At 41.7% G+C, this 25,487-nt stretch overlaps 2 protein-coding genes across 3 annotated transcripts in view; one reads left to right on the forward strand and one right to left on the reverse strand.

Moving 5' to 3' along the window:
* Prkg1 (protein kinase cGMP-dependent 1) overlaps positions 1–25,487 on the reverse strand; it is a 1,231,555-nt gene that overhangs the window by 525,678 nt on the left and 680,390 nt on the right.
* Positions 10,683–14,249, forward strand: Cstf2t (cleavage stimulation factor subunit 2, tau variant). Its single transcript, NM_001107586.1, is given in 1 exon segment — positions 10,683–14,249. A coding segment is annotated over 1 exon segment (1,890 nt). The 5' UTR covers positions 10,683–10,751; the 3' UTR covers positions 12,642–14,249.

The following is a 25,487-nucleotide window of genomic DNA, read 5'->3' on the forward strand; positions in this document are numbered from 1 at the left end:
GCCTGAAGTGTGCGGAATGTCTTAGAGTCTGCAGAACACTTCCTCGTTTGTCACTCCAGCTTTCAAGTTAGAAAACATTCAATCCATTTTAACACCCTATTTGTAACTAATGTCTTTTCAACCTCCAAACACGAGATTTGCCGTTTTATGTATTTCTTTCTACCAAACAATCACATATTTTAACCGCCGTGCATTTCTTTCATTGGAGTGACAGTTTCAATGTGAAACAGCTTAAATTAATAGCTGTCTCTGATCTACTTTTCCCCTCTGTGAAATAATTTACAGTTCCTAGGCAGTCTGTTTTCATAAGTAAGCAGCCACCAAAGCTTAGGAAAGAACTCACAACAATGAATTTTCTTGGCAATACAATATATTACCTAAAATGTGTCAAGTAAATCACCTATGCGAGAGGCAGCCGGTTCCAGTGCCTTGGTATAAATGACAAAACCAACCTTTGCCAGGGCTTTTCAGGGTCCTGTCATGTGGTCACAGATTTCACAGTTTCTTCCCATCAATTTTATGTTGCATTTTCGTTTTCAGACAAACACAGAGGCAGCTGGCAAGGCAAGAAGAGCTGGGAAATGTGGCTGCTAGTGAAATTTAAAAGAATCTTTCCTTGGGAAGAAATACCTCATATTTAGTATTATTAAAAAAAAAAAGCAAACTAGGCTTATGTCAGGACTTCACAATTTCCTTTAGTGGAACTACATACAGTCGTTTCCCAGCTCTTCCCAGCACTCTCTCGGTCTCGGTCTGTCTGTGTCTGTGTCTCTCTGTCTGTCTGTCTCTGTCTCTGCCTCTGCCTCTCTCTCTCTCTCTCTCTCTCTCTCTCTCTCTCTCTCTCTCTCTCTCTCTCTCTCCCCTCCCTTATGGGCAAATCCACCTATGCCTGGCTTAGCAGGTTCATCTGTCAAGAAGCCCTCAGAGTGATTACGTAGAAAGCACTTAGCCCAGCCATCACACTGCTATTCTAATAAGAATCGTTCGGTTTTACATCTGTCACATTCAAGGAAGAATATTAACCAGTTCTTGGAGCCTATGTTCTCAAAAGATAGTTGTATAAGATACTGTATTGAAATCCTAGTTTCCCAAATATTATTTTGACTAAGCCTTAAAACTTTATAATGATTTGCTATATAAACGTTGATGGGGTTCAGAACACACCACGCCAAAATATAATACATTGGCATAAAGAAGAAAAAAAAAAAAACTAGCAGAGGCAATAAAATCACTTTTACTGAGACCCAGTGTTCTTCCTTCAATAAATCATAGACTTGTGCCCATCCTATATCTGCCTCCAGTGCTTCAAACAGGTCTTACTTTGTAATAGAGTTTGGTCTTGACCTCCCAATTCTTCTGGATTAAATTAAGAGCCCTCACAAGTCCTCTGTTTAGGTGATAGGAAGTGTCAGGCACCATCAAAGGGGAAGCCATCAGTGACCACTAGGACCTCTGGCATGGGATTACCAGCATGACCAAGAGAAGTCACAGTGCTTCGCTGAATGATCAGGGAATCCCTTTTCATCTTCACCTGAGCAGAAGTCAGTAGATACATGGTAGCGCCATTTTCCTTTTCTATATACCTCTAAGGAATTCAAACAGATCACAGTTCCCTTTGGAAACTGTCTGTTCCTATCCTGTCTTCTGTATCTTGACAGAACGGAAACTCCTCACGGGCACAGCTGTTCCTCTGCTCCAAACTTGAACTTGTCCATGATAAATCCTCCATAAAAATTCGAGAGAAAAATCGGACAGATGCTTCTAGCGACGGCCACATTTCGGCTCACATTTAAGCTCCCATATTAGAAGCCATCCAGTGACTTCGTTCCACACAGCGCATGCACAGTGAGTAGTCAGAAGTACTGAAGAAACGTAGTATTCTAAACCGTAGTATTCATTTCTCTGGTTCTCACCGAAATGCTTCAAATCAGCTTTCCTAAGGATGGGGGTGCAAACTTTTCTGCCTTTCCCCGCCTCCGCCACCCCATCTGCAGACACCTGCTCTCAGGAGGATTCCTTGGAACCTGGCCTCTCTTTGGAAGTCTCACTGGCAATAATGAATAGTTTGCAACAATGGCCTGGTCCTAGGACCTTGGCAGCAGATTGCAAGCCAGATAGGCAGAGGAGACTTTGCACTTTTGTTTTTATCCTCCCTGCAGGCACCAACTTCTCTTCTGTGGACTCCTCTGGGCTCTGGGCTGACACACACGGTTCCATTTTCAGCCTAACAAAAGACTGAGCCCAGAAGGAATAGGTCATTTGCACTTCCTGCTTTCCCTGCAGGCCCTCTGTTTTTTTGTTTCCTAGAACCTGGAGGGAGTTGGCAAACACCTGGAGGCCAGGGAGAAGAAGTTCTCTGATTGTCCTGCCCGAAGAGAAGGTAGATACGGATTTCAGTCTAAATGTCAGCAGCAGACTGTGTGGAAGACAATAAGAAAGTCAATGTCACTGTTTATTGTTGTGTCATTAAACTGCCGAGATAGAGTTATCAATCCTTTTATAGGGAGGATGGAAGCGTTTGGGGCTTTACAAAGGTATACTCAACTTCAAGAAATCATATGTTACATACACAGTGTGTGTTTTCTGAAGATCATAAATTATGAAGTAAGCACTTCTTTTGAAAATCTTTTATGAATATGGGTGCTTTACCTTTGAGTTTGGGATTACGGATGTTCGTCAGCTACAGTTACTTTTGGAATCCATACTCCACAGAGATTTTACTAATGCTGCTGCACCAGTAAGCGAATTGACTGAAACTCTGTATCTGGTAATTGGCGCTGCTCTGAAACCCACCCTGCTCCTGTCCTGGGCCTCCTTATGACTCCACAGATAAGGGACATTAATTCTTGGCACTTCAGTTGATCTCTCCTGAGCAGTAGAGTTGGGGCAGAGTTCTGCTTCACCCCAGAACCCCCCCCCCCTTTGCTGTACTGAACTAAGGGGTAAACCTGGTTTGTCATTAGGAGAAATCCTGGCACTCTAGTTCTCCCCCAGAGAACTGAAACAGCAATTCACTGAGGAGAGAAAGCAGAGAGAGGTCGATCTTCAGCACAAAAGAGTCAATATAAGTGTGCAAATAAACAAGGTGTGAAGGAGGGCAATATACACACAACTACATACATATTCACATACATGTACAGATTTGCATATACAAACACATACATACACACATACTTATACATAAAGAGACATGCATACAGACATGCATGCATGTGTGCATGCAAAGACACACACACACACACACACACACACACACACACACACACAATTGGGAGAGGAGGATGGAACAGAGTTTTATGAAATCCAGAAAAAAACCCAGTTCCTTCTTTTCTTGGAGATATCAACATCAATGGCTACTATGCCCTTCTCTGTAAGGCTCTCCAGTTTCACATTGGAAGACCTAATGACTCCTGTGACTGTGTCTCATGTTAGGGCTTAGCAATATGTGAGACTAAGTGAGCCCATAAGCACCAAGAGTGATCTAATCTGGTGAATATCCTCACGAGAAGGCAGATGCTCTAAGGCTCTGTCTACACAGAAGCAAGGCCAGGTGAGGGCACAGAGTGAGGGCAGCCACAGGAGAAAGCCCGGCTGCCAGCATTTTCATATTATGCAAGCAAATGTTTCTCTTTGAGCCAACCAATTTATGGCATTTTATTACAGCATCCCTACCAGACTGGTCTCTGCGTTATGACAGGTCACAAGCGAGCATTAAAGTAACCCCCAATGTCACCCCTCTCTGTAGTTGCAGTTGGTCTCTGGATCAGCACCACAGAGCACTAGCTATGACATTCTCATATACACTGCATTTTACATTTTAACCAAATTTCTAACTCTCAGGAGTCTAGTGGAATATGACAAATTTAGACTGGCACTCCTGAAGTAATGTTTTTTGGAGAGCATTCAACTGTGATAAGGAGTCCAAAATATGTCCTGCCACGCTGTCGTTTTATTGGTGATGTTTTAAATCCTGACCCCCAACTAAATGCTTCAGAAAGGCCACTTTCCCATAACTCGGGGTCATGATAGGTTCATTCTTAGGTTCCCGGAGCCCCAGAGGTAAAATACAATCCCATTTATGAAGAGAATAGTTTAGACACTTCTTTGAAGTTGGATCTTTGACTATTCTGCTCACAGAAAAGAATAAAAGCTAAAAGGATCCATGAACGGCTCCTCTTAAACACGTTATCTTCATTCAGCTCCAAACTCGGGCTTGAAGTTTTCCATTCTTATGAGGCTAGTTGCTTTCTCTGTGTTCCCTCAGGTGACAGCTCAAAGCGAGAGTGGCAGAGTTTCTCTCCTTGTCCAATTCGTTCCCATGGTTGAATATCTGCGCTCGTCTGGCAGCGCCTTCTCCTAAGCAACCATCTTAACAGCAGCTTGAACACGGCCCCGCACTCAGATAGGTGCTAGACCAAGGCAGTGTTAGCGGAGTCTGCACATTCCATTGTGTAAACGTTTGCACAAGCCATTGGGTAAAGATGATAATTATAGCTAACCAAATATCTGAAGAGAACATCTCATGGTTCACTAAAAGAACTTCATAAACACCACTATGATCAGTAAACCGCTCCCTGAAGAATCCTATGGGATTGAGCCTGAAAATGATTTACGCTCAGCTACAGATGTGCATAGTTGAACAATGTTGCCCATCTTAGAGTTGTCTCTATACAAGTTTAAAATAATAGAATCTAACGACAGACCATTGTCTCTTCAAATCCAGCCCTCTCAGTGACACGAATAAGGCATATCTCAAAATAACATTAGAGTAAGTGAGGTTTGAGCCTTTTTCCACTTAAAAGTCTGCTTTGCATATTACCGTTATATACAAATGCAGAGTGATAATACAGTATGAAAATGATAAAATACAGGTTATGTCTTCAACACAACAATCCAATACAGGTAATAGCATTCTCGCTTGAAAGATGACAAAGCAGAAGTAACGAGAATTAATTTGTCCAAGATGTATGAGTTCTTGTCAACCTAATTCTAAGATTAAAGACTGAAATCTAAACCCCTTCATCCTACTCCCTGAGAACATTGTCTGCTTGGCATAGACTGAAGACCTAGACACAATTACAGATGATGTCAGCAAGCTGGCAGTTAATTCTGGTCCAGGACCTTGTTGTCCTTGTGTTACATGTTCTTAGCCTGTCAATAATAGACTGGTAATTGACTAGACAACATTTGGCTCCATTTAACTTGTAGTCGTGCAGTGGTGTACTTTCAGAGCCTCAGATTTACATAATAGTTCTCTTGCCAACAACAGTGAATCATAAGTGGAATTTACTATTTACTTCCCTCTATGTTCTTTTCATATTAAATGTATTACAAATGTGGGGGAAATATGGCCTCAGAAAGGCCTAATTTGGGATCTGAGAAACCCAGGCTCTTTTATGGAAATGAATTCATAACCTGTGTGACTTGCATGCTTTTAAAAAGCCTTATTTGAGGTTTTATATTGGTCCTATCAATTGAAAAAAAAAGAAAAGAAAACATCTTTCTCAACTGATTCAATCTTTATATGGTCAGCCCATCAGTTGCCATAGCACTGATTGTCATGTCGAAATTGCAATTAGTAACACTCAGAGCTAATCAGGAAAAAGGCCAATGGAGGCTGTGTCCAGGCCTCGGTAACCCATGACTACTAGGCTAATTGAGCAATAGGAAGCTTAATTTCAAGAGACCTGGTTTCAGGCTGCAGCTTTGCCTCTTACTCTGCATATATGGGCCATTTCTTGACTAGAATGTTCATTTTCAAACTTGATTTCTTGATTGAGGAGTCCCGTGGAACAGTTGCCTGTCCTAGTTAAGACAAACTCATTAACATCACTATGCCTAATTCCAGTTAGCTGTAGCGCAGGACGCTATGGCTGCCTAACTCAAAGACACTTCTAACACATGGCCACCAAACACATACTGTTGCTTTTAGTAGAAAAAGACATTGAGGTGAGCATTGAAGAACAAGAAGTTAAATGTGACGAAATGAATATAAAAACTGGGAAAAGAAGGTGTTATGAATACATGGACAAGGGGATAGAAAAACAAAGATTGCATGCCATGAAAAATAAGGTGCCCAGGTCAGCCAGAGAAAAGTGCACAAAGTGATGGAGGATGGGTAGTAAACCTGGAGCTACACTGTAGAGGATGCTAAAGGTTGAAAGGCCAGATGCCACACTTAGGTGAAAAGGACTGAAGAGCTTAGCTGGAAGCAATCGAGGTGTGATTGGCTTAAAAAGAAGCCTCCTGACTTTACAACCACAACTGTTCCCCTTGGTCCTGGGAAAGCTGATGCCCCAGTGTAGGGGAATGCGGGGGTGGGTGTGGGGGGTGGGAGGATGGAATGGGGGCTTTCCTGAGGGGAAATCTGAAAAGGGGATTTGAATGTAGATAAAGAAAACAACCAACAAAAAAATGAAAAAAAAACCTGTTTTCATGAATTTAATTTTTAGAACTGTTATACTATGTCCCATCACATGATCACCAGGCACCTTCGCTTCTAGGTCATACAAAACACCAAGTCCCAATGTCACATCTTGGCCAAGTGCAGCTGCTGTCTGAATCGCTTCTGTTCTGTTTGTCTACAGTCGATTGTGAACCGTCCCTCAATACCATTTCCACCAGGAAGCCTCCTTTAGGAATATAGATCTCTCTGGATTACTTTATTCCATTTCTAGATACTCCACCCTGCATATCTAGTTCTTAAAAATAGTATCCTGGAGGAATTATCATCAACCTAAGAATAAGAAAATAGGTGTCCTGGCCGCAGGCTGCTACAATTTGGACTGTGCTATTTAATGTCACTGGTTTCTTTCTAGGTTAAATGGTTTGTTAATACTCAAACTCTAAAGACGTTTGAAATCATTCATTCAAGTAGTGAAGTAACAGGAACTCCCTAGATGAAGCTTCACCACCGCAGCGACTGAGGCTACATGGGTGAACAAAACAACAAAAACAAAACAAACCCAGAAATGAAAAAAACCTCATCTATACATGTTAACTACCATCTGTGTATTTATGGTATGATTCTCTCCCTGAAGTGGAATAGTTCTCCAACTATGACCTTCATTAAATCGCCTTTAGGCCTCCACAAACAGATATCTGTGTTTCTTACAGGAGAGGCATGGGAAACTTTCATTTTTGAGGTGTTTTTCTTTTTACTGGTGAGGCTGATATAACAGTACACAAGACCCATGCAGAGAATTTGTTCTAACAAATTGGTTTTCACACTGCTGTACTGACAGTGTTCGGAAAGATATTTATGGAATAAGAAATAGGAGGCAGATGGTCAAGGGATGAAAAGACCTACATGTTTCCTTGAGTGATTTTGTAGATGCAAAGTCACAATTCTACTAAGAGGCAAATGAATTCATGTCCACAAAAAGGTCCAGATGACGATCCAGTTGCATCCAGAGGAAAATGGAAATATGTTCAACTAACAGGAAGGGGGAGGGACTAGAAAAATAAACTTCGTGGAGTGTTTTGGTTATTTCTTAAGAGACCAAGACAAATAAAAAAATGTCCCTGGGGCTAGAGCTGGGATTACAATTTAGTAGACGACTTGAAGTCCTCAAGTCAATTCTCAGCAGGAAGGGTAAAATGTACCAGACATTTTTCTTCTTCTTTTTTTAAAAGATGATTGTGAGCCACTATGTAGTTGCTGGGATTTGAACTCAGGACCTCTGAAAGAGCAGTTAGTGCTCTTAACTGATGAGCCATCTCTCCAGTCCCCGGCATTTTTCAAAATATCTTAAGAATATGTCTAGATTGGATCTACTTAATCCAGAGTGAATTCTTTTAAAGTGTATTTTATTTATGTTTTGAGGGTCTCGCTGAATATCCATGACTAGCCTTGGAACTAGATATGTAGATCAGGCTGTCCTGGAAGTGTCTCAAATACCGAGATTAAAGGTATGAGCCACCACATCCAGTTTATGATTTTTTTTTAATTTAATGTTTTAATACATTTTATAGATTCACAAAGACTACAGCATTTACAATTTGGTATAAATTTTAATTTCTGAAAATAGCTAAAAGGAGAGGGGAGGTCTTACATGTATCTCGGGTTTGCCTGCAACTCAGTAATCCATGCTATCCTTGAGCTCAAAATGAGCCTCAGCCTGTCTTAGGCGTCCATGAGCTTGTGATTCCAGACTCATGACCACCCCTATTATAAATACCACATATTTGCCAAATCTGTCAGATTTGGGTGATTTCGGTGGTCAGTCTTTTTGGTGGAAAACATGTACATTTTTAGTTAAGGCATTTAGTTTTTAGTTTGACTGATAGGTCCCCAAAGTAATCCAGAGTAAGAGTTTAAACACCATTTCTACAAGGGACTAAGGTGACAGTATTTAACAGCGATAACTGTTAAAGTGTTGAGGGTCTCTCTGTGCCATCACTAGCCTGGGACTAGAATAGAGAGCAGGAAGTATCTCAAGTGCTGGGATTAAAGGTGAGCCACCATGCCCAGTTTGTGGTGAATGTTTTATTTAATGTTTTAATACCTTTAATCAGTCAGGTAAAGTCAAAGGCCTGTGGTGTTTGCCTCTAATCCCAGCATCCACTGGGAGAAGCAGGAGGTTTGCAAATTTGAAGACAGCTTGACCTACATGCCCAGTGAATTTCAGGCCACCCTGGCTGCCAAGGGGCACCGTGTTAAAACAACGAAACTAATTTTAGTACACCTGATATCTTAATTTATTGAATTAATTGACAACTGAATGTAAAAATGTACCATATACAGATTTCTTCAAAACATAAGCCATAGCCCTATTCTCTTAAGCCCAGCAGTTGGGAGGCAGAGGCAGGTGGATCTCTGAGTTCGAAGCCAGCCTGGTCTACAGACTAAGTTCCAGGGCTACATAGACAAACCCTGTCTCAAAAAACAAAAACAAAGCCAAGGGGCTGGAGACATGGCTCCGTGGTTAAGAGCACTGACTGCTTTTCCAGAGGTCTGGAGTTCAAATCCACATGGTAGCTCACAACCATCTGTAATGTCTCTCTGGTGTGTCTGAAGACAGTGACAGTGTACTCTAAAAAACCAAGAACAAACCAAAATATAAGCTATGATGTTTTTGGATTTTTTCCAAGTTAGAGCTATGAAAATTATGTATTGGTCATAAAAAAGGCAGTATTCAAAGTATAAAACTGGCAAGAATTTTGTTTTATACATTTCTAGTGCTTAGTCTTCAAAATTCTGAATGCATTTTATTTATACAGAGAACATTGGTTACAATGCTAAACTTTAATTGATAATGCTTGTGTTTATTCAGAATCAATGACATTTTGTCATAGGACAGTACCCTGCGCCCAATGTCTACATTGGTTTAATTGTGCTGGAATTAATTTTAAAAATAAGAAACATTAAAATTCAACTTCGAAGACGCAGAGTAGGAAGACTGCTCAGTGGGTAAAGCACTGCCCCTGTGTATCAAGTTTGATCCCAGGGTAGAAGGAGAGAACCAACTCCTGCGAGTAGCCCTTTTGATCTATATAGTCCACAACTATAAAAGTCACACACACACACACACACACACACACACACACACACACACACACAACTAAATAAAATGTATTTGTTTTAAAAGTTCTCATTTTATGTAGCTCTGGTTGGCTTGGAACTCAATATGTAGGACAGGCTGCCTTTGAATTCAGTCTTACAGTACTATACTGGGAACCCCGTCCCCCCCCCCCCCCGTCTTATTTACACACACACACACACACACACACACACACACACACACACACACACACATTATATATATATAAAATATATGTACATTATATATGATATGATATACAGTTTAGCTGGGTGTGGTATTGAGTCCCAGTACTTGGAAGGCATAAGCAGAGGATCTCTGAGAGTTGGAGGCCAGCCCAAGCTCCAGGACAGTCAGGATTACATAGAGACCTTGTCAATCAATCAATCCAATCCCAACTACCTATATGTGTACGATAAAAGTTAAATGAAATCGATTCATCCATACTCTGCAGTCATACTTTTTAGTTAATTCCACTTTAGCATTTATGTCGCTTAAAATTCGTAAGAGGAGGGAGGAATGATCACAGCCTGCACACACAGAAGACACCGGGAGGATCCTGGACCTAGTAACAGTTTGAACATGCCAAAGCGTTAATTTATCTTTGCGAGAATTATTTTTTAATGTTTTTAAGATAGTTTAAGGGACAAATATCAACATTTTACCTCAAAATCTTGAATAAGATTTAAAATATTTCAAATATTCTATGCTAAACGAAATCAGCTGTGTAAACACACGTATCAGTAATTAAAACATTAAGCCTTAAATCAGCTTCCGGTTGGCGGTTTCCCGCAGGTGAAACGCAATGAAAACCGCCCCCAATGAGCCGAGACGCTGATGCTGCCCGTAACCATAGTGAAGTCCGATCGGCCATTTTTAATGAGGTCAGTTCTAATGTATCCGGCGACCGCAGGAAGGGAGAGAGGGGGGCGGAACGCGGGGGAAACTCGACCAATAGGATCATGGAAAGGAATCCCACTGTCAGTAACTAGGCGCGTAAAGCAGAGCGCACGGCCGGGGGCGGAAGGTGCAAGATAAATTAGTCCGGTCTCAGGAAGCAGTTTCTGCGGCCTAGCGGAACTATGGATTTCTAGCAGAAAGATTTCGGTCCGGAGTTTGGTGTCTGCTTCCGTTACAGAGCGGAAGTGTGGTTCACCAGAGGACGACCCTTGGACGAATTTACTCTCCGCTAAACGCTCGGCAGGAATCATGTCGAGTTTGGCGGTCAGAGACCCAGCCATGGATCGATCACTGCGTTCGGTGTTCGTGGGGAACATTCCGTATGAGGCGACGGAGGAGCAGTTAAAGGACATTTTCTCGGAGGTTGGTTCAGTTGTCAGTTTCCGTCTCGTCTACGATAGAGAGACAGGAAAGCCCAAGGGTTATGGCTTCTGCGAGTACCAAGACCAGGAGACTGCGCTTAGTGCCATGCGGAACCTCAATGGGCGAGAATTTAGTGGGAGAGCGCTTCGGGTGGACAATGCTGCCAGTGAAAAGAACAAGGAGGAGTTAAAAAGCTTAGGCCCGGCAGCCCCCATCATTGACTCACCCTATGGGGACCCTATTGATCCAGAAGATGCTCCAGAATCGATTACTAGGGCAGTCGCCAGCCTGCCCCCAGAGCAAATGTTTGAGCTGATGAAGCAAATGAAGTTGTGTGTCCAAAACAGTCACCAGGAAGCTCGAAACATGCTACTTCAGAACCCACAATTGGCGTACGCTCTGCTGCAGGCACAAGTGGTGATGAGAATCATGGATCCAGAGATTGCACTGAAAATTTTGCATCGTAAGATCCATGTCACACCACTGATCCCAGGCAAATCACAGCCTGTCTCTGGGCCTGGCCCTGGTGGGCCTGGTGGCCCTGGTGGCCCTGGCGGCCCTGGCCCCGGCCCTGCCCCTGGCCTCTGCCCAGGACCTAACGTCATGTTGAACCAACAGAATCCTGCCCCTCAGCCTCAGCATTTACCAAGAAGACCTGTGAAGGACATTCCTCCTCTGATGCAGACCTCGATCCAGGGCGGAATTCCAGCTCCGGGGCCAATACCAGCTGCAGTTCCTGGACCTGGACCTGGTTCCTTAACCCCGGGAGGAACCATGCAGCCACAGGTTGGCATGCCAGTGGTTGGTCCAGTGCCCTTAGAGCGAGGACAGATGCAGATATCAGATCCTAGACCTCCAATGCCTCGTGGACCCATGCCTTCTGGTGGCATCCCTCCTCGAGGACTACTGGGAGATGCTCCAAATGACCCGCGTGGAGGAACTTTGCTCTCAGTGACTGGAGAAGTAGAGCCCAGAGGCTATATGGGACCACCCCATCAGGGTCCTCCAATGCATCATGGTCATGACAACCGTGGCCCTGCCTCACATGATATGAGAGGAGGACCGTTGGCAGCAGATCCCAGAATGCTGATTGGAGAACCCAGAGGTCCCATGATGGATCAAAGAGGTCTACCTATGGATGGTAGAGGAGGAAGAGACTCTCGAGGGATGGAGGCCCGGCCCATGGAAACGGAGGTCTTGGAGCCACGAGGAATGGAGAGAAGAATGGAGACCTGTGCAATGGAAACCAGAGGGATGGAAGCAAGAGGCATAGACGCAAGAGGACTGGAGATGAGGGGCCCTGGCCCTAGTTCCCGAGGTCCGATGACTGGTGGGATCCAGGGTCCTGGCCCCATTAATATGGGGGCAGGTGGCCCTCAGGGACCTCGACAGGTTCCAAACATTGCAGGAGTGGGAAATCCTGGAGGTGCCATGCAGGGGGCAGGTATACAAGGAGCAGGAATGCAGGGGGCAGGTATGCAGGGAGGAGGGATGCAGGGGGCAGGCATGCAGGGAGGAGGGATGCAGGGGGCAGGCATGCAGGGAGGAGGGATGCAGGGGGCTGGCATGCAAGGAGCCAGTAAGCAAGGTGCGGGCCAGCCTAGTAGTTTTAGCCCGGGGCAAAGCCAGGTAACTCCTCAAGATCAAGAAAAAGCAGCTTTGATCATGCAGGTTCTTCAGCTGACTGCAGATCAGATTGCCATGCTGCCTCCTGAGCAAAGGCAGAGCATTTTGATTTTAAAGGAACAAATCCAGAAATCTACGGGTGCTTCTTGAAAGGTTTTCAGCTAAGAAGTACTTAGTTATTCCTTCAGGGTTTACTCTGTGGCATGAAGTGGGTGCAAAAAGCTGTCTTCTGTGTTCGCACACTTTAACCATTTAAGGTTTCCTTCTCCCCAGACCTTAAATCTTATTTCTAGTTTTGTTACTTTCTGTTTTCCTTTTTATTTTTTGATTGAGGGGAGGGGGTGGAGGGGGGGGGCCTGTTTACTTTGTCACTGTTGACTCTACTGGGTACCCTAAAAATGACTACATCATACAAAATAAGGTTATGAGGAAAATGCGGCAATAATTTGCACTTTTGTTAACTGTGTTTTAAAAATACTGAGTAAACTGGGAACTACATAAAAATTGAAAGTGGCTTGTTACAGTATTGATATACTAAGATAGTTTAAAGTTCTTTGGTTGTATATTGAACTGAATGTCAGAATGTTAAGGTACACTTTTTGGTAAAAGAAATTACTATATTTTGGAGGCAGCAGAGTACTGTAGTAAGGTTAATGTTTAGTTATTTTGGAATTATTTTGAAATATTGGAGCTAACAGTTTGTGGTGTAGATGTGTGTTTTTTTAAAGCATTGTTATCTGTAAAAAGATAATTTTCATTTATCTGACTTTTTTTTTTTTGAGACCATTAATATTCTTGCCTGATCCCAACTGGTAATTTTGCAGGATAGTTGTAGTGTCAGCTGAATTACATAAAACCTCCTTCTTATACATTTCTCTAAAAAATTCTTAAGGCCCAAGTCTGGTTGTAAGTAGTTTTTTCACATCCTTTTAAAGAATCAGACATGAGGTTTGACTTTCTTGAGTAATGGAGGTTTTTGGGGTGTTTTTGTTTTTGTTTTTCAGTAAAGCTCCCAAGTTCTTGATAACCTACTATCCATTCACAGATGGAATCCATTAGGTCAGCAAGAACCAGAAGTTAAAATCTTACTCTATGCCTTTTGATATGTCTTACAGTTTGATAACTTTCACAAACTACTTTTCTATCATCACCTTGCTAGAACTGGGGCCCAAGTGAACTGACAACTCTGCTCAGTTAACTTAATATGTTATTTCTCACAACTCACAAAAGCTCTTTGGTCATAACGTAGTTCCCATGAAGTGTGTTTGAGAATAAGGAATGTGGAACTTAATCCATTTCTTTTAGAGCTACTGTATCATTTTCAATCAATGTGGCACCTGGACACGGTGTCATATTTAGATAATGAGCAGAAACAAGCACAAGCTCCCACTTGACCAAGTGGCATTCCTCTGTGGAAAAATAAATACCCACCTACAGAGGGATGAGCAGCCTTAGGGAGGGAGCTGACCCAAGGTTGTTTTCCCTTGCAAAGTTTGAGCATTTTTGAGTGTACAGAGTTTTCATTCCTAGGCTATTTTCCAGCCATTTAGTTTTTGTGCTAGTGTTAGACTCCTGTGGTTTCCTCTGCCTCCTATGCTGAGGTGGGTTTGTGGTCTGTACCTTTGTGCTAGTTCTGACTAATTCCAATTGCTTGCTTCTTTCCAGACTGCAGTTGCTAGCCCAAAACTTCTTACAGTCTTTGTTATAAGAAAATCTCTGCATTGTTTCATGAAAATTAAATAAAAAGGTTATATAATTAAGGTATTTTGTACGTTTTATTTAATACATTGGGAAATAACTTTTTACGAGATACATGCATGCATACATCTGTAGAAAAAAGTGAAACTAGGAAACCGATGGATACCTTTAATTATTGTATATGTAGTTCAACAGTTGGAATACGAGGAAGATACTGCTAGTCCGTTGTGACACCTCCCACATCAGACATGGGGGTCCTTTGGAATACTGTGTTCAGGTTTCTTAAGCATCGACAGCATTGTACTAGAAAGGATTGTGGTCACTTTACTGGAGGGATTGTGTTTACTCAGAGCCCCAAGTTGTAATAGGAAACGGCGTGGGAAACACCTTACTCATTTGAGTGTACACTGCAGTAAAACAGATGGAAAGGAAGGGTAAAACATCCAGTTTTAGTTGGAAAAGAAATTTCATTAAGAGCAAATTTATCCTCAAAGGACTTAGATTCATCACAATACATAACAGCTCTTTGCATTAAGATACAAATTAGAAAAAAAGCACTTGTACTCTTCAAAAAAAGGACTTCAGGGTCCTCCTTGGCTATGTGAGGGGTTGTTTCTACCCAGGGCCACATTATCAAAATACTTTCTCATTTCTAATTAAGAACTTAATTCTGGTATTGATACAGAAAGTAAAGGGCCTTGGTTGATTTATAGGAGACTAGTTCAAACTATGTGGTACACGAATTTGTTCACAGTATCACTGAAGGTGACGGAATGTGACACTGATAACCAAACTTTCTTTAGGGCTTTTTACTCTCAGGCATTACACGCTTTGGGGGATTATATCATGATTGCCTGTCACTAAGTATCTTCACAATAGCCTTTTCCTTCCCCTGTTACTAATGAGTGCTGCACGGGTGTGATTTTCTAGAGCTTGTACATTGGTATGGAAGGGATACACTGATTGGCTCTGGCAAAGGTGAGCTAGTCTAAGTGAGATTGTTCCGGGACTGGAATTTTAGTGGTAGAAAACATTTCTGAAAATGTGTTATCCCAGCTTGCAAATCTTGGTTTTCCATGCTGTGATAGAACATTAAGAAAGCTTGCAGAACCTCATTTCCTATGGTGTGTCGGGCTTTTCTCTTAGGTCTAATGATGTCTTAGGACAATTAGGAGCAACCACCTACTGTGATAGGGAAACTGAATTTGCGGTCACATCTGAGTCCTCACAGAGAATGTTAGCCCCTGCATTATTTCCCTAGCTAATCTAAACAGACTTCTTCAGTTGAAACGTGTTACTCTCATCGGGGTATTAATCACAAACGGCAAGAAGTGATTTCTATTGAGGAAATTATTAATATATTAAAGCTATGTCTGTAAGTGATATTTAAGTATACATTCTTGATGTATAGTATTTTTAAATACTTATTTTAGATCTAGCAATAAGATCTTGTTATTCTTTTGTGTATATGTAAACACTCTGAAGTGCTTACTGGCTTGAAACTCTTTGAGACAAGTTCACACTATCAAAAAGTAAAAAAAAAAAAAAAAAAAAAAAACAGTAAAAACCATACATTGTAAGTAGTAGGGTAAGAGAACCCAAGTAGTTACCAACTGCATAGGGAAATATTTCTTTATAACTGACTTGACTTAAGGCCTAAAGGTGGGTAATTCAATAGGTGGTATAAAATACACTAACTCTGATTATAAATACTTTAATGATTCAGTATGTATAAAATTTATATGCATTTGGAATGAACTTCAGACTATCCAAAAATTGATTTTTTTTTCCTTCCTAAATCTGCTAGGTTAGTGATTTGTGGTCTGCCTCAGTAGAATGAATAATACTGTAGACATAGAGAAATGAAAACTGTTTCTTTCTAACCATGGTGTCTCTCTTAATTAGCTGTTTTAACCAGAATTCTGTCATTACATGAAAAATCTATAAAAGCGTACGGACCATTTTACGCACACATCTGACCACAAACCTCACCTTACTGCCTGCAGTTAGTGTGAAGCAACTTAGACCAATTTTAGAATCCATTTACAAGCTTCTTGTGGGCATTAATAAGGTTTCAAATTAATCTTCCTCAGAAAAAAATTAATTGGCAATAACTCAGTTTTCAACTCCCTTCGTCTTAAGCATTAGCTGTAATAGAACTTGAAATGTGTATCAATTTAAAAAATAGCACGCCTGAGTTAATGTAATGGGACTTTATCGGCCTTGCATAGGGTATTAACATTTATAAAATAATACTTTATATCATAGGTAACATTCTCACGTTAGATCAATATAATAGCATCCAGCATGACTAAAATATTGATAGGTAGAAACAAAATTAATTGCCCATTAGAATTTACCTCATTGCTTTAAGCCGATACCTAACATGATTAACTTTTTAGTCAGTGATGAGAGAAAAGGGGCTCCATCCCGTCTTCTTGTCAGCAACAGAGAAAAATGTGCTAGTGAAACACCTGGGATAGTTACTGAGTTTATTACCAAAACTTTGTCTTTCAAAACCTTCAGGCACAAACTATTGAATTGGTAGCCTGTCGGCCAATTGAACCTGCACACAGGTTTTGCTCAAAACATGTTATTTTGAACGTGTATGTTTTTCCAGTCTTGTGACAGATTCAACCTCTTCCTTGAGTTACAAGGAGTTACAAGGCTGCCAATCGATCCCTGTAATACTTGGGACTTAACAACTGTATTCTTTAGTGGAAATACATGGCTATTAGGGTCCATTAGATTCATTAGTGTCTAATTTGACCTGTATGAAATAAGAACTTGTTTGGCAGGTAGGTGGTTTATCAAGGTTATTCCTGTAAACACAACCAACAAAATAGCCCAAAACAAACCAAAATGATGGCAAAGGCTAAAAATTGTCAATATTATAGATTTTCTATATTAGCCAAAGAAATCCCCACAAGGCCTGCCCAATAATACATACTGTTCTCACAAACCTTTTGAACCTTTAATAAATATTTACCCCAAATACCTATATCTTTTTTAAAAAAATATTTTTTACGTGTGTGTGTGTGTGTGTGTGTGTGTGTGTGTGTACATATGGAAATCAGGACAATCTGCGGGAGCTGTTTCTCTTCTACCGTGTGGAACCCAGGGATCAAACTCAGGCAGTCAGCCTTGGTGGCTAGTGGCTTTACCCAGTGAGCCATGTCACTGGCCCACTTCCTTTCTTTTGATTTGTCAAGCGTAGTTACCTTCTCTGAACTTAAGTATTTGCTGGGGTTGAGCTGCATTCTTCCATCCTTTACAGAGCAGATTGATCTGTGTATACAGGACACTTGATGACTGCCATTCATGAGGTACTCATTATTCCCCTGTTACAGTTATATCAACTGTGTTGCCCCCAAATGCCTATTTTATTTATTACTATAATATGCAGATGTGAACGTGGGCTGTAGTGGTACACACCTTTAATCTCAACATTGGGGAGGCGGAGACAGGCAGATCTGTGGGTTCAAGATGTTATATAGTCCTTAGTCTAGGTAAACAATGTATACGTAAACTATGCTGCAAAAACACATGATTATTTCTAAATCCATATGTGGGGGCTGGAGGGATGGCTCAGTGGTTAAGAGCACTGACTGCTCTTCCAGAGGTCCTGAGTTCAATTCCCAGCAACCACATGGTGGCTCAACAACCATCTGCAATGGGATTCGATGCCCTCTTCTGATGCATCTGAAGACAGCTACAGTGTACTCATAAATAAATAAGTTTTAGAAAAAGCAATCTGTATGTGTGTATGTATCACACATCAACTGTGTCTATTACATCAGTTGTGTTTTACTGTAAGTTCATACCTACTTGTGCTATTGATAATATCGATAAGACACAGGTATGTTGAATAAGTTTTGACCTAAAAGGTTATTTCTATGAAAACTTACAAAAGATTTTATAAAATTGGGCTAAAAATAAATGTTAAATTCCTCCAGGGGCGAGATCACTTTTTAATTACTTTAGCAGAGCGAGATAGCACATGCCTTTAATCCTAGCACTCTGGAGGCAGGGGTGGGCAGATGGATCTGTGGGTTGGAGGCCAGCTTGGTCCACACAGAGAGGTTTGGGAGGACAGTCAGAGCTACATAGTAAGGCCCCCGTCTCAAAACAAAACAAACCAACACACACACACACACACACACACACACACACACACACACACACACACACACATTATTTGGGTAGGTAGTTGAATCTGTCTATCTGTCCCTCATTTCAATTGAAAGCAATTTTGAATTTTTAACAAATCATGTGAAACCTTCAGTTTTCTCAGGAAGTTTTCAGTTAATGAAAGGGAAAACCCCCTCAGGAAATTTTAGGGTTGGTATTAATCACCAGCCCTCCCTCTCCACAGGGATTACTCAGGAAAGACAGCAGCTTGTCACCTTTCTGGCCCTCCTCCCTCCTGCTATCCCTGGGGTTAAATGCTTCAGCAAATGGGATGTGTTTTAATCTCTCCCTCCTTTAAGTGGTCCTTGGATGGGCAGCCTGGGTATCACCTGGGGGCATGTTGGAAATGAAGAATCTTGCCTTTCATCTCAGATCTGCTGAGTCAGAATCTACATTTTAATAAAGTCTCTGGGGGGACCTATAGCTAAAAGTTTCCTAGGCAAAACACTGCCTAAAAGTAATTCTAAAATAATAAAACAAAGTACCATAAAGACTACTATTAGGAGAAATAGGTTTTAATTTACCCAGTAACACAGAAAATCAGATTAGGAGGGGAAAATCCCTCCCCTGTCTGAGGACTATGTAGAGGGGACATTTCAGCTAGAAACTATATTTGAACAAGTAAGCACATGAACAGAAACCCTGTTTGTTTATGATAATCATGTAAGCACTGGCCCTGATGAAAAACCCAACATAAAATCCACAGCTGACGTTGTTTCAGGAAGACACTTGCGTGTATTGAGCCAATGTATGTGACCCTTTCATTTTTCTCCTGAGCAGAGGGGAAGTTATATAAAAATTATGGAAATAATACATTTATATTTTATTATATATTATCACCTGAAACATTGTACATGAAAAGTTGTGATGGCCATGTTGTGCCTCCTCGGGATGGATCATATCTTTCATAAATTTATGTTATAATACCTTAATTTTCCTTCACTCCAGCAAGTCTTTACTGTTAAGATAAACTACCCACAAAAAATGCTGACCTCGTCTTAGCACATGACATTCCTCTTCCTAGGGGCCAGGGATATTTCCTAAGAGTGTTTCTCATACCTTATCCCCTAGGCAATGGGAGCATTTGCAAAACTGTAAGGTCATTTTGCTTACTATTCAGTGAGCATTAACTGTGACAGAAACCAATCACCAAGCGCAGTAAGTATTCTGAAGTATCAAAAGGAGCCGGCCAATACAACTTGAACCGTCCAAGGATCAGCCTGCTATCTGATGTAATCTCTAAACTCTATGTTGCAATTTGTGCCTTTCTTTTTTTTTTTTTAAGATTTATATATTTATTACATATAAGTACAATGTAGCTGTCTTCAGACACACCAGAAGAGGGCATCGCATCTCATTACAGATGGTCATGAGCCACCACATGGTTGCTGGGATTTGAACTCAGGACCTCTGGAAGAACACTCAACGCTCTTAACCACTGAGCCATCTCTCCAGCCCCCAATTTGGGGCTTCCAAGGTAGTCTTTGAATCTTACATAATTAAGGGTATAAACTAACCAACCAACATTTGAAAATTAATCAAATTAGGGTTTTGGTTTTTCTCGAGGAAAGGTTTAGGTTGAGTTTAAGGGGTTGAGCTTAAAACATTTCCAGCAAATAATTTAAATTCAAAGCAACATCTAGCTGTTTTCAGTGCTTTGAATGGGAATGGCTTCCATAGGCTCACTTGTATCAGTGCTTGCCCACAGGGCATGGCACTATTAGGAGGTGTGGCTTTCTTGGAGGAAGTGTATCACTGGGGAGGTGGGCTTTGAGATCTTACAAACTCAAGGCTGGCCAGTGTGACTCAGTCCCCTGCTGCCGTCTGTGGGTCAGGATGTGTATGTAACTCTCTGTTCCTTCTCTAGCACCATGTCCACCTGCACGCTGCCATGCGTCTCACCATGATGATATTGCACTAAACCTCTGAAACTGTAAGTCATCTCCAATTAAATGTTTTCCTTTGTAAGAGTTGCCATGGTCATGGTATCTCTCCATAGTAATGGAAACCTAACTAAGCCAGTGCTGATGTCAAAGCCCCTTGGTGAGGCTGTGAAATGACCTGAGAACATGGGAATCATTACCCATGCTCATGTTCAGACTCTATGTATTCCAGAACTAACCTTCGACTTTAAAGAAAGCTTCCCCGGGCCTTTGGGTGAGCTAGGTAGATGATCTCCTACCTATTTAGCCAACAAAGAAGGAGCCAGGAGTTTAGATTAGAAAACATTGCCCAAGTTAGTAGGAGGCCAAGCAGAGCAAACAGTCAGAAGGCAGATGAAATTCGTCAGCTTGGAGAGGAGTTTCAGAACTGAAATAAGTCTCGACTGAGAACATTCTAGGCCTAGATAAGATTGTACGGATGCTAGAAGCTTCCAGGACTAGGCCTAAGGTAGCAGACAGAGGCAGTAAACCTCCAAGACAACAATTACGTCAGGTGTATAAAAGTGACTTTTATATGTCACTTTATATGTGTATGTATTTTCACTTCTCTTGGGTATAAACCAGGAATGGGATTGTTACATCAGGTAAGAACTCCATAGTAAACTTTAGATGAACTGTCAGACTTCTTTTATGGTGGTGAGACAGGATCTCTCAAGGTAACACTGGTAGTCCTGCAACTCGGTGTGTAGACTAAGCTGGCCTTGAACTCACAGAGATCTGACTACCTCAGCCTGAGTGCTGGGACTAAGTTTCTATTTCTACCCATATGATTCACTTGCCACAAATAGAGCGATCAAATGGAGTAAACTTTTCTTAATGTTAGCATTTTTATTAGAGACAAGCAGATAATAAGATGGTGATGTCTTTAACATGTGAGAGAGATTATTTCTTTCATGATTTAAGAACTGACCTGAAGTAGAAATCAAGATGCAGTCCTAGAAGGAAAGGTTTTCAGTGATTTTTTTTTTTCCAAATGCTTTTAGAAAGGGCAGGGAATTGCTTTCCTGGCTTATAACTGTACAGACACTGGTTGATTTTGAAGGGAACTGGAAGTGCTTTTTCAGGGACGATATACAGTGTTATACAGTGAGCGTGGTCTCCATCTGCATTCAAATTGTGCCTCTAGCACACAGTACTTACATGACTCATTTCAATGCCTTATTTCGATTCTGCACACTAGGATAATTACCACCCTCTGGAGTTGTGATGACTGTTTGAGAACACATTTTAAACCATGCCTGTGTATAATATGCTCTCGATGTGAGGTATATGATAGCTTTTGCTATTATTCCAAACACACACACACACACACACACACACACACACACACACACACACACACACATCCAGAGAGAGATGGGGGGATTTAGAAGGCATAAAAACAACATGAAAACAACATGAAATTTAAGCCAGGTCTCTTTGCTTCTCTAGACCTTTCAACATGGAAAAAAATCGGCACAACTATTTCCACCTCAAAAGTAAACAAGGATAACAAAACAACAACAAACATTCTAGGGGCCCCCTCCTCAAAATACTTAAAAAGAGCACATGTAAAAGGGAGATTTAAAAAAACAAACAAACAAACAGACAAGGTGTCAGGGTATTTTAAAGTAAAGTGGTCTGCATAGGGACAAAGTGGTCTGCATAGGGACAAAGTGGTCTGCATAGGGACAAAGTCAACAAGCCACTGTACCACTGTACTTACGAACTAAAGCTGAATTCTCTACAAGAAGAAAAGTAATGGAGTTAACAAGAGGGAAAGCAATCTGATAAAGCAAACCCCTTGGCAACCGACTCTGACCTAAGACGTTCCAAGCTCCTGCAATCTTGCTTTAGACAGACTAATAGAAATAGAATCAGGACTTGATCTAGCTTGAGCTCTCGTGGCTTATTTATTTCTCTGCCTTATGGCTTTAACCGCACAATAGAGGACAAGTTTCCAAAAAATATGTTTCTTTTGTCCAGGGCAAACTTTAATAACCCTGCAACAAAGTTAGAGGAAGTGTTTGCGTTTATTATAATACTGTTTATAGAGTGCATGTGTCTTAAATGCTTCTGTTATGAGTGCAGTGTGACATTTACTCACGGCTCCCTCTTTCCCTGTACAATGACACATATGTCTTTAGAATGAATGGGTCAAAATGTTATGGCCCAGTTAACCTTCACTTAGTGGTTCACACATAGCTAGCTGCGTTTCCGAACTGGACTTAAGGAAACAGTCCTACATATTCACACGCAGAGGAAAAGGCTGTTTATAGAATATTTACAGGCTCAACTGAGGACTTTTAAAGTAACATAAATCGTGTATTTATGCCTTTTTATAAACGGAAACTCAAAGCTACCATGATTCTGAGTTACATTGAAACCCAAATACCATCTATTTAGTGGAATTTCAACTTTAGGATTTCTTAATAAGTATACTTTAACAATAACAGCATTAATTTAATATATAAATTTCATCCTGGCATGGTGGGGCAAACCTTTACTCCCAGAACTCAAGAGGCAGAGGCAGGCACTACAGAGTGAGTTCAAGAGCAGCCTGGACTGTGCAGAAATCTTGAAAAAGACCAAAACCCCAACCAAATCAAACGAACCATTAAAAAGTAAACAAATTGAGAAAATATTCAAATGTAATTAACAAATCAGTGCCACGCACTGTATCTAGCACAGTGCAGAGTGCAGACATTGAAGATGGCAGTTATTTTATGCCTCAAAATCATTGTGGGTGGTTATTTAAAGTATTAGATGGGGACTATAGAGATGGCTCAGTGGTTAAGCACCCATATTGCTCTTGCAAAGGACTCTGTTTGGTTCACAGCAATAAATCCGGTGGCTCACAACTGCCAGAGAACTCCAGCGCTTGAGACCTGGCATCCTTTCTGCCCTGAAGGTGTCTGCACAGGACACACACAGTCACCCATGCATACACATAATAAAAATGATAAAGATAAATCATTCTAAAAGTCTTAGCTTGCCCAGCCAACTAGACAATTCCATCACTAATTGCGATATCAACAGTATTAAAACTGGCGGCCAAATGTCAAATAAACGAAACAATGAAATCTCTGGCAATCCCTTCCTTCCTTCCTCCCTCCATCCCTCCCTTCCTTTCCTCCCCCTCGTCCTCCTCCTCCTCCTTCTTCCTCTCTCTCTCCCCCTCTCTCCTTCCTGTCTTCCTTCCTTTCTTTTCTTCTCCTCTTCCTCCTTTTTCTTCTTGTTTGTTTTATTCAACGCGGAGGTTTCCCTGTGTAACTGTAGGTGTTCTGGAACTCCCTGTTAGAGCAGGATGGCCTAGGCTTAGAGATCCACCTTGCTTTTGTCTTTCTGGGATTAAAGGGGTGCCCTACCACACCCATCCGGCTAGATCTCCTTTCTTTAGGACTGATTGGCTTTATCACCTGGAACAGAAATAAGCCACATACAACTAGGCTCTAATGGTCTACCTCTCAGAATTCCCTGTGGGTTCCTAAAGAACAAGAATTCCTGGACCTATATTGAATGCAGATTCAATATAGGGTGGCTAAGTCTGCTTATTGGTTTGAAACTCTAATCACGCTCACAGTAGAATGTCCCAGAAGGACTCTGTTTGCTCAGATGGAAGGTAAGTTATACAGTCGGCTTGTTTGGACGGGAAGCCACCCAGGTACTCCTTCACAGTGGCTTCTCTTGCTTGGGTTTGCAGGGAGCCCCAGTGACCCGCTTGTGAGGCTACTTGCACACACATACTGTACTTTAGATTTACCAAGGAAGGTTTAAGGTGGGAAGGTGAGACCTCTTCCTCCCGAAATCAACGCACGTCTCATTTTCTATCTTCTGCCCACTTTTCCTCCTCCTCTTCCCCTCTTCTTCCTCTCCTCTTCCCCCTCCCCCTCTTCCTCCTCCTCTCCCCTTCCCTTCTTTTCCTCTCCTACCTTCCCCTCCCCCTTTCTTCGCTGCAAAGAGCATAACATTCCTCTGAATTCCATCTGTAAGTGCTGAGGTCATTTTTTTTCCAGGCTGACTCTCAAAGTGAGTGTCTGTCTGAACACAGAGGATAAAAGTCAATTCTCCCCCCCCCATCCCAAACTGGCATTATCTTTGGATATCTTCACATATAAAATATCAAAGTAATTATAAATGGTATGGACTACTGGAAAAATAAATTAAAGTTTCACCCATAAGAGACTTTGTGATTGCTTTCTTCTAGACACTGGTTTTATATTTAAGGGTGCAGAATTCTTGTGTGTGTGTGATATGTTGCAGTCTGAATCAAATAAGTCCTTAAAGGGCAACTATATCTTTGTACAAAACAAACACACACACACGCAAACCTTATGGAATGAAGTATCCCTTAAAATTTTTATGTACAGAAGTGCCCGTAACAACACAGCACCCACATGTTCATGGACAGTGGTGTGGATACCCTGTGACTACCCACGGAGGTAGTACCGGACACGAATACAAATGAAGAATGCTAACTGCTTACCCTGCTCCCAACCCTGAACTCTCCGCAGAGGCTCCTCCCTATATAATCCAGACATTTTTGTCTCCCCTCTCTCTTCTTCTCTCTCTGTGCTAGCTCTTTCTCTCCTTCTTCCCCCTGCCCTCTCTTTCCCTTCCCATGGCACTACCCTGGCCTCAGTCCTTGAGGCCACTGAACTTGCCCTAGAGCAGCTTCCCTGAAGAACCTGAATTTAATATAACCTGATCTGGTTTGAATTGGCACATTTCATCAGCAGAGAAGTAACTTATCAGAATGTTCAGGGTTGGCGGCAGGGTGTGCCAGACAGGGCCTGAGGGATCCTGGGAGAGCCTGGAGGCTCTGCTTAGGTATGTAAGATAAGCATAGCAGTTCCATGGCCTGGGGTCTGAAGCTAAACACAAACTGTGTGTGGTTGTGGCATAGAACACAATGAACTGAAGCAGCCAGGCACAGGGACCTCATAGTGTATGATTCCATTCCAAAAGAAGAAGAAAGTGCTCTAAGACGGCAGGAGGTGGGGCTTTAGGTGACTCTAAGGAAAAACCATTGAGATCATCCCGAGACCAGGAAGGGGCCTTAACACAAGCGGAGTTTATGCAAGTGCCATTACTTGTGACGTTTAATTGAGATGAGTGGTTGTGGTTGGAATAATTTCCAGGATGTTATACACTAATAGAAAGGTTAGATTATTGCCTTGAAGTT

Source organism: Rattus norvegicus, chromosome 1 (genome assembly GCF_021556685.1).
Source record: "Rattus norvegicus strain SHRSP/BbbUtx chromosome 1, alternate assembly SHRSP_T2T, whole genome shotgun sequence".
Lineage (NCBI taxonomy): Eukaryota > Metazoa > Chordata > Mammalia > Rodentia > Muridae > Rattus > Rattus norvegicus.